Genomic DNA, 10,216 nt, shown 5'->3' on the forward strand with positions numbered 1-10,216 from the left:
TGTCCCCACTCCCATCGGACACGGTCCTCATCCCTCCATCCATCTCTCTCACTAGGACTCCAACTTTTTCCCCTCTTTTTCCTTTCTTTTTTTTTTCTGCTCCTGAAAGAGATAAATCCCGAACCTGACATGGTATTGCTGGAGGGGGGGGTGGATGGACACAAAACACAGTGGCTGTTTTAAATCGCAGTAAATACAAAACCCAACATTAACTCTGCATAACCCCACACGATCTCCTTAATAAATCAAGCACTGGGAGTGTGGGGATTGCTCCCACTTTTCTCTCTGCTCACCAGCACCGCGGCCCGGGGCTGGGAGACAGCGAACAGAGTCTCCGGGCTCCGGACCGCGGAGCTGGCAGGCAAGGAGTGAGGATGCAGGGAGTGAGGATGCAGGGAGTGAGGATACAGGGATGCTTGGATGGAAAGGCGCCATGTTGCTGAACAGCAGCCTTAACCTCTTGTCTCTGCTTCTTCTCTCTTTCCAGGAAGCATGCACTGAACTGCCACAGGATGAAACCTGCCTTGTTCAGTGTCCTCTGCGAGATCAAGGAGAAAACAGGTAAGGGCCGCCGGTGCAGCAGCCATCTTGAGCGCTTCTTCCCTTCCTCCCCGCCACCCCGGGCAGGGGCTGCTGCCCCGGCTGCGGGACGGCGGGAGGTGGTGGCGGGACTGCCCGCCAGGCGCAGGGGAGCGCGGAGCAATGGCGCGGGAGGCAGCCCCGCACGGCGCCCCGGCTGCCTTTGTTACCGACAGAACTTGGGGAGGCAGAGCGGGGGTACCTCGCGGCAGGGGGTTTGCTCCTCGCAGCGTGCAGTTTGCTCCTTGTGCCGCGGGGTTTGCTCCCCGGGATGCTGGCTGACCTCACAGCGTGGTGTTTCGCTTCCCGGAATGTGGGGTTAGTCGCAGCGTGGCGTTTGCTCCTCACACCACGGTGTTTGCTCCCGGGATGCTGGCGGAACTCACAGCATGGTGTTTTGGTTCTCACACCGTGGTGTGTTTGCTCCCTGAGATGCTGGGTTACCTCACAGCTTGGTGTGTTTGCATCCTGGGATGTGGGGTTACCTCACATTGTAGTGTTTTGCTCCCTGAGATGCTCTGTTACCCCACATCTTGGTGCGTTTGCACCCCGGGATGCTGGGTTACCTCGCATCACAGTGTTTGCTCCTCACATCATGATGTTTGCTGTGTACACCACGCTATGTGCACCCCAAGATGCTAGGTTACCTCACATGACAGGGTGTTTGCACCCCAGAGTGCGTGGCTACCTCACATTGTGGTGTTTGGTCCCTGGGACGCTGGGTTACCCACACCACAGTGTTTGCGCCCCAGGATGCGCCGCGGGATGAAGTTTCTGAGCGTTGCCCAGCTGACGGGAGAGCAGAGCTGAGCCTCTGCTCATCCCTGGGCTTTCCTCCTTCCCCGGAGCCTGAGGAATTCCCAGGGCTGGATGCCGTGACCCTGGAACTGTGCAGCGTGCGAGTTGCTCTTGGGTGAGGATGTTTTAAATGCCAGGCATTTTCATCTTAAAAGTACAAAAATGATTACTTTTTTTTGTGTTAATGTGATAGTCTGAAACTGTGTTTTTTAAGAGGCATTTTAGGGGATTGTTTTCAATTTTTCCCATCACTGAATATATAAAGAATTATTTTTTTTTAAAGAAGAAAATTTGCAAAGTATTCTGCTTTGTATTATGAGAACAAGCACTTTCATTATGATCTTTAAAAATAAGTACTTGCACTGGCTGGCTTTTTAGCAATATTTGACACTCAATCATGTTGCCTTAATTGCACACTGCAAAAATAAAGACTAAGGATGAAAACAGCAAATGCATAACCATTGCAAATCTCAGCTGAGAAGCCTCAAAGTGCACAGTTCTCAGTAAATTATGGTGCTTTATGTCCAAGGGTTTCTTTGCTACGGGGGATCCACTTCAGTTTCTGCTGACAGCTAAGCACCAGGGTATTGACTGTGTTGTGAATATTAAGATTGATTCGGCTTTATATTGCATTATATTACCCGGGAAAAGGGGAATGATCCCCCTCCTGCCCTCCTTCCCTGCCTCCCAACGCTTCACCTCCACCAGCTTGTAACCCCTTTCCGTCCTTCTTTGGTTCGCGTTTGTTTTCTGCCTCTCCCTAAACTTTTTGCCTGTCCGGCTCTGTAGCTGACCGAGCCGCCTGCCCTTGGCGCGCAGACATTTTGGAGCAGGCTCGTTTCAGCAGAGGATGCAGGCGTGCGTCCTGCGGTCGCCTTATTTGCAGAGGGCTTAGCCTCGCTGTTCCAAAAGGAAAGTGTAGTCACCTACATGTCGGAGGTGAGCTGCGAAGGAAAACCCACGTCCTTCATGCAGCCGGGATTAGCGGCAGAGGGGCTTTGGTGAGGCTGCCACCGTCTCAGAGGCGAGGGGGAACCTGCCGAGAGACTCTGTGGTCTGGAAGGTTTTGGGGTCGTGTGGTGATAACTTGCGAGTTGGGATTCTGCCTTTGTGCTGCCAGTGGTTGAGCCAAGTTTGCAAGTTACCTCTTTGGTGAAATTAGTGAGGACCAACAAAGAGTGCAGGCGCCCGGCTGGCTAAAGCCAGTGTCCTGCCAGCCCCGGCAGTGCAGGAGAGACAGGATTAATGCAGCCAGTGATTGATGGAGATGAATCCACACCCCCACCAAAAACTGCTCCCAGAGGGGAACCTTCGCTCAGGGCCTCCCGGTTGAGGCGAACGTCTGTGTCGCCTTTAGTTAGCATGCTAATGCAAAGAAAACCTGAAAATAAATCCCAGTGTATTTTCTGTAAGCTCTTTTCCCAGGAAACAGCTCAAACAGTTCTGAACTGGAATGGTGGACGGTCTGTGATGCAATTAAAGCAGAGATGATCACCCTGGTACTCTGCATCGTCTCACAGTCCGAGTACTTAAATACGCCTGCAACTGGGTCACGCACCGATGTTTAATTCTTTTTAATCAGGACAAAGTTTACCTTGGTGTTGGCGGTGGGAGTTGCCATGATGGCTTTCTCACTGTCTTTTCCTGTGAGGACAGAGGTGAAGAGGGAGGCTGTAGCCTATGCATAGAGTGTGATTGCAGTCATGCTGTTCTGAAATAAGTAATGCAATATTTAAGTCAATTTTATACTGAATTATATATTGGTTTATATTTTAGTAGTTTTCAGTACAGTCAGTGAGGACTTAGTGAGGCTGGTCGTGAGGGAACACGTAGAGGAATCCTCCATGGAGGTAGAGAAAGCTCCATCGCTTTCCTGCAAGGGTTAATGAATACATCGCATTTTCCAAAGCCTCTCGCTGTCTCACTTAGGGTTAGGAGCTGAAGGGATTTTTTTTTTCCCCTGCGAGGTATTTACCATGTACAAAGCAAATCACTGAGCTTACCGAATTTAGCCTGACATTTCTTTTTTAACATTTTAACATTTTAAAAAGTGCTGCATAATGCATTTAAGAGCTTTCCAGATATTAATAGATCCATGCATTCTTAGAGGCAACCACAAGGTAGCATGGTTTTCATAAAGAAACTGCCACTTATTTCTTTAATTAGCTCAGAGAAAAATGATACCCAAAGTTCCACTGAAGCCCCTCCAGTAAAATCTCAAGAGAAGCGAGTGAGAGCCTGTGGACTCTATTTTGTTGTGTTTTGCCTGTTCTCAGAGGTGTCACCTGGAAGTGTTGAAGTTGCATTCTTGCTGCGCGCTCACATCTGTTGCATACCTGTGTAACAGTCTGTCTCCTTACGCGCCTGCCAGGGGGAATCAAACACTGATATGCGCCTTCGCTGTTTTTTTTTTATAGATCTTTTTTACAGACTAAAAATCCTCCAGATTAGTAATTTGATTAAGCCTCCATTAGGACATGGCTGTACCTGAGGTACTGGTTATTCTCACGGAGACAGAAATGAAAATATATTAATTCTTGCAGTCTTAAAATGGTTGGGGAATCGCAATTATTTCCCGTCGGAATGACATATTATTAGGTCCTGGTTTGTGTTGATGGGTGTTGTGGGGTTTTGTCTTTAAAAATCGTTGGTGTAGCTAGGAGTGCACATTTATAGCAGTGCCTGGATGCCTGTGCCTATCTGCTTCCACGTATGCGTTTATTTATTTATTTCTGGGAGTCCAGCAGAAACACCGATAGCTGCCAACCAAACTCTGATTTACTGTCACCACAAACCCTAAACAGCGTTCATTTACTAGTAAAGCCTAATGGCATACATGATGGTTTGCCAGATTTGTGGCCTTTGTGAGGCTTATAAGCAGGACTGACTTGGGAAGATCATAAAACTTAATGAACTTCTCGACTGCAGGAGGTGTCCGCAGGGGAAGAGAAAGGCCTGCTCGGCTGGTTGGGCTGGTTGAACTATTTTTTATGTCTAAAGAGAAAGGAGGAAATTGTTCATTAAGAATGTTCGCCCCTCGTGCAGAATTTTTGTTTAAAGAATGAAAAAAAGAAAAAAAAGTTATGAAATCCAGACAAATCATGACGTTAACCACAGGGTTAATTCCTTGCTGTTCCCCACGTAAGCTAAAACCTGCATTTTTAGTGCTACAACTGTAAGTAGCCGTACGCTGCTGTTCCGATGATTAAGGGCTGCATCGTGTCCTTCTTTGCTGCAAAGCTCCTTATTGATGAAAATGGCCCAACTCTGGAGGAGTGCCCCTTGTCAATATGCTGCAAAACCCGGTGACTCCGTCGAGGGGGACTTGCTTTTGCCTTCTCTGCCAGCTGAATTGGAAGATGTTAACCCCTCTCTTCACTGTGGGTGTTGAAAAACTGAATCTCGGGGCTCTGCCCTTGCATTACACAGAACTCAACTTTGCAGTGTTTGTAAACTGCCGCTTAGTGCCAGCAACTCAGAGTAATTTATAATAAACCGCAACCCTCGCCCTCCTGTCTGAGCATTAAAGGATTCAAATGGAACAATGAAATGGCACTGGTAGCACACATGTACATGTGTGTGTGTACGTACCTGCCTTAGCTGCTCGCTATCAGCCGTGATGTTATTATTATTCAGTTTCGCTGTTTAAAATATTTATATGTAGTCCTGGTTGTTTTCTCTGACTGCTAAATACCTGCTTTTTATTTACCCTGACTGCCTGAGGAAGTGAGCGTTGTGTGTTTATGTGCGTACATCTTGTCTCCAGTTTAAACTGTTCAGCTTTTGTTACCTTTCTTATGCTTCAGTGTCCCACATTTTTCACTGAACCACTGGTTATACTTTTGAATGGTATTTTTTTTTTAATTGTCAGCAAATGAATAGCAAATGATGACGTACAGCTGAACCTTGGGTCATTTGCGGTGTCTTTATGGCGATGATGTTGCTTTTCTTCATAGATGTCCTACTAGAAAAAATAAATTGAATAAAGTATCTTGATTGTCATTTGGTCATCTGTTCCAAACACATTTGTTATCAAAATCCTGTCTTTCTGGCGGATTTCTGACATGGTGCTTCTCTGGCGAAGGAAACGCGCGGCTCTGGTGATTATTTTCATTAGAGGGATTCATGTTACTGTGTCTTACAGAACCTGTAACTGCACGGCACCTTTAGACCTTGTGGTGTTGGTGCTCCTTGCTGTATTTCAATAACAATCTTTGCTTTGATTACCAGTATCTCTGTATCCAGATCTCTTTTTTTTTTTTTTTCCTCACCTCCACCTCAGTAATTTGGACCTATTTGTCAATACTCATTTCAGCAGGAGCAGGGATTTATTTTATTTTCTAGCTGTTTTTCATTTTGTTTTTGAATTTGACACATTTGCTTGCTTATCTGAAAATACCAAATTATCTGAGTTACTGTGTGGTGTATTTCAGGATGCTTGTTGTAAGTTAAGGAATTTTTGCATTCAGAGATAAATTATTATAATGGCATGTAGTGAATGCAAAAGAGGGCTTTTTTTTTTTTTATGATATTTAAAACATTTATCAAGCTCTATTCCTGCAGCTTTCAATGAAAAAGTTGTGTGATATGGATATTATGCTGTCTTTTTTCAATTTAAATGTTGATTTGTGTGAAACATTAATATAATGATATTTGCAGTCTACCGTAGACAAATATAAGCAGAATTAGACATACTAAATTGTTACAAATGTAAGGCAGAATTTAAATACAGATGAAGGCTATATTAATAATTACAGAGTGGATAGCAGGAGAGTCCGGTCTGTGTCTGTCCTCAGGTTTTATGCTCTTTCTCCATTCCTTGCACATTGCCCATATGACGGTTCGATGAATATTTTTATGAACAGCAGGATGAATCCTGAATTTGTGTCCACCTCGGCAGAGCTGCGAGCGGAGCGTTCCCGCCCTGGTATCGCTGGCAGAATTCGATGTAGCTGTTTGTACTCCTCGAATTGACACCCTGAGAAGAATGCTTTGTTTGTTTTCTCAGCAGTCATGTTTAATGCTATGCGCTTATCAAGGTGATCAGCATGGTTCAGATAACACACGCCTGACACAGCCTGCCTTTTTTCACCACCACGTTGACCTTTTGTCACATTTGCTTTTCTCTGGTAGGCAATTCATGTCCTTAAGTATGAATGGAGTAAATAATTCACATCAATATTTAATATAAATTATTAAAGTTTCTGTCAGCTCTTATAGTTCATGCTCTTATAAAGTTGGAGTAGTTCATCAGCCAAACAGATGAATTGTGCTGCTCAGCTGGACATCAGAGCTCCTCCATAATGCTGTCTGTGTGCTGGAAGTAAACAGGGAATTAAATATGAAAGGAAATGAGCCTGGTACTTGAACTCTATATATTTTTCAATAATGCACATTCTTTAGAAAGGCTCAAAGCATGAGATAAATACCCGTTGTAATTTAGTCTGTTGTTCCCATACTTTTTTTTCTCCCTTCGTGTTTCAAACAGAAATGTAGAAAACCCCGGTGACCCTGGCATTTTCTCCTGCTCTTTGTTATTCACCTCCTGTGCTCCGGCCCCTCTTGGGTTTAGGGTGGCTGCACTGGCGCTGGGGGGCTCGGGGTTGGAGTTTTTCCCCCTTAATGTTCTTTTCTGTTTGTAAAGATTGATGGGGAGCACTCAGATGATGAAGTTTCAGGGTTTTTTAGTCCTTGTTTAGAAATTCTAATTTATATTTTGCAAAGTGCCCTGTGATTGAAAGTTAATTCTGAAAATATTTTTTAAAGAAGAAATATTCCGATGTGTGATCATAACAGCTGGAACATATTTATTGGTGCTAGAACTGGGTAAAAATAGCATGTTTTGCATAAAAGCATACAGTAAAAGTCTTTATGCACTTGCTCTAATTTTAATCTCTTTTAGGTATTTTACTTTAAATTCTTTTGTTAACGATCAGCTCAATGCATGTTACACCATCATATGAACTTGTACTGGTGCATGAATCACTGGATATCACGCGTCTTGCCGAACGGGATGCGTCCATCACTTGGAGAGGGGGGTGGGTTTGTATCTTGTGTTTACAGGTCAGAACCTTTTGCTGTACTTAAGTCACGCGTCAACATTGTAAGCCAATCTCTCATTCCTTGTTGTCCAGCAGGTGGCTTTTTCAGATATTATTTAATTTTTAATTATTTATTTTAAGTGGAAAATGGAATTTAATAACATTATCCTGGTTGCCTTTTTTGGAACCACGGCGTTTTTTTGGTATACCCGGCTGTATGTGGTGGGGTCAATGAAAGCATCGAGAGATCTTCAAGTGCACTATCTAAATTAAGATTCTAAACAGGCATTACGGATGCTGGTAACTTTGGCAATTATCATTTTGTTTGGTGAACAGTAGTAAAACAGTGTGCGGTAAAAGTGTTTAGAGAGAGAGGATAAATAAATTGAACAGTTTTGCAATGCAAAGTGGTTTGTGGTGTTTTTGAGGATTTCTTGGCTCTTGCTTAACTGCTATTGTGAAGCCTGGAGCAGATTTTCCCATTGCTAATGCCCTAGAAGTATTAATTCACTTTGATATGCTAATTAGAGGGCATTATGCAAGAAATGAGATTAAGTGGCAGCATGAAGCCATTTGCCTGTCAGTAAATTGAGAGCTTTAGCATCAGGAGGAGCTTTGTTTTTTCTGAGTTTCTCTTGGTTTTGCATATAAATAAAATTGATTGAAAGGTCTAGAGAAGCTTCTAGAACATTGGTGGTTCTTTTTCTCCTTCTATGATTATTTAAACTTCATGTTAAAGCCTTTCTCTGAATATTAATTGATCTAATGGGAGATACTGAACATGAAGAATTTCATTGTATTCTCAGTTACTGTATCTGAACAAAAGGAAAGTATTAGAATTCTTTGTGTCATCTGATTTCTGTGGTGCTATTTTAGATATATCTTACAGCTCTGAGCTGTAACCTCGCCGACTGCTCACTGCTCCTGCGCTGAGATCCGCGTCTGCCCGGAGATATTTTACCCGGTTCTGCTGGTTTTGGAATCAGGGTGACGAGGGCCTGGCCAGCTGAAGTCAGATGGTGGGCTCGGATTCCTGGCCAGCGGGGCCGGGGACATCCATCACCCACACTCACTCACAGCATTTCCCATCATTTCTTATGTAAATCACCCGTATATTTTCCTTCATTTAGGAAGGAAGGGTTGTAATATTGACCATAGATTTTATTCAACTGCCAGAAACTGTTTTAAAGTAACATTAAGGAATTGACTTACAGCCATAAGCATGAGGAAATTTGGAGTTAATAGTTAAACTCTGCCCTTAACTCAACTCATTGAAACTATTTATTAGAGCATATATGATACCTGAGATCACTGTGCTGAGACCGCTGCAGTGTTAGGACGCTCCAGGATGAGTCAAAGACGAGAGTTCCTGATTCAGTTCAAATATTCCTCATAGGTTTTTTTTTTTTTTATTTGTTTTTGGTGTGTATCTTATTCAGACTCGCAGCTGCTTTACTAGAGTTTTGGGGTGAGTTTTCTTTTTATCATACTGTTTAAAAAAACATCAGAGAAGTAATTCTGGAAATGGAATGGAAATTTATCCAAAAATAAACCCAAATCAGAACCGACCCAAGCCTCTCTGGTCCTCTTTGCCTGGGTGGCTGCAGAGCATTTGCTGTTTGCGTGCCCATCTCCTCCATAGATCGCTGTCGCAGAGTCAGCCAGGGGAGCAGTGCTGGAGCAACGGTGCTTGTTATGAGCCCCAATAGTTATTTAAAAGAAAGGAAAAAGGATAAGAAAATGCCCCAGAGCTTCATGCGAGGGCCGTTCATGCTGGATGCACATGCTCTCTCTCTGATCCTGGCAGCTGAAGTCTATCACTGTTGGGAAATTTTTAACATGAACCATGTAAGACACAAACCACGGTGGTTTCCCCGAAGCCACAGGGGTTTTCACGTCAGCGCAGGACAACTGGCAGTGTGCGCTGCGGGTCCCTGTGCGCTGCCCTGCCCTTGGCACCCGCAGGACTGCGGGGCCTCACCACACGCCCTCCCTGCTCCTCACCAGCAAAGAGTCCGTGGCGCCATTCCCATTCAAAGCCTGGTGTCCCTGGGTATCCTTAGCTCCTGGACTGGTTGGCCCCTAACCTTTAGTTATCCTAGGGAAACCATTTTGATACTGTGAAGAACAAAACAGCACCTGAAACGGCAAAATCTGTTCTTCTCCCAGGAAGCCAAAAGAGCATCACTGCTTCCCAGCTGCCGATTTTGAGATTCATGTTCTTGAACAAAAGAACTGAATATTGCGAATGTTCAGTGGCCAGCATCAACTTCAGTACCGACAGCCCGCATGGCGTTGGTTTGGGAGGAGAGGGAGCTGGGGATGGGAGCCTGGTGTCTCAGGATTTGAGGACTGCTGCTGCTGTTGGCTTGGGAAGGAAAATCCCTCCTCCCACTGAAGTGAGGAGAGCCATGGTGGCCTCGTCGGGACTGAGCTTCTGCACTGGGGATGCCAGAGCTCACTTTTCCTGTATTTAAGATGGGAATATTGTCCATCAGACTTTCGATGCAGATTGTGTTAAGGTGGTGCTATGTGTTGAATAGGAGTAATTCTATTGAGTATCTGGTACAATTCAAATTGCTACATAAGAAGTCATCTATTAGCGCTGTTTTCCGTATCCACTTCATTCCAATCACGGTGAGCCTAAGTGGAGCCTTACCGCCTGGAGATGAAGAGATTAGGCTTTTCTTAGACTTCTACTTTTATTGGCTTTGATTAGGAATGTTTGTTTTTTCAGTTTATGGTCAGATCTCCAGCGAAAGGCTGTCGGGGGTTTTCTGACTTGGCGGTTTGTTTGC

General features: G+C 44.5%; 1 protein-coding gene across 2 annotated transcripts in view; it reads left to right on the forward strand.

Annotated features, from left to right (window-relative positions):
• Positions 1–10,216, forward strand: part of PBX3 (PBX homeobox 3) — a 105,771-nt gene that overhangs the window by 1,152 nt on the left and 94,403 nt on the right. For both annotated transcript variants that reach the window (XM_069873482.1, XM_069873483.1), the window contains exon 2: positions 488–561. In XM_069873482.1, coding sequence (XP_069729583.1) covers positions 488–561 — 74 coding nt within the window. The remainder of the gene's footprint in view (positions 1–487; positions 562–10,216) is intronic.

Source organism: Phaenicophaeus curvirostris, chromosome 20 (assembly GCF_032191515.1).
Source record: "Phaenicophaeus curvirostris isolate KB17595 chromosome 20, BPBGC_Pcur_1.0, whole genome shotgun sequence".
Taxonomy (NCBI): Eukaryota; Metazoa; Chordata; class Aves; order Cuculiformes; family Cuculidae; genus Phaenicophaeus; species Phaenicophaeus curvirostris.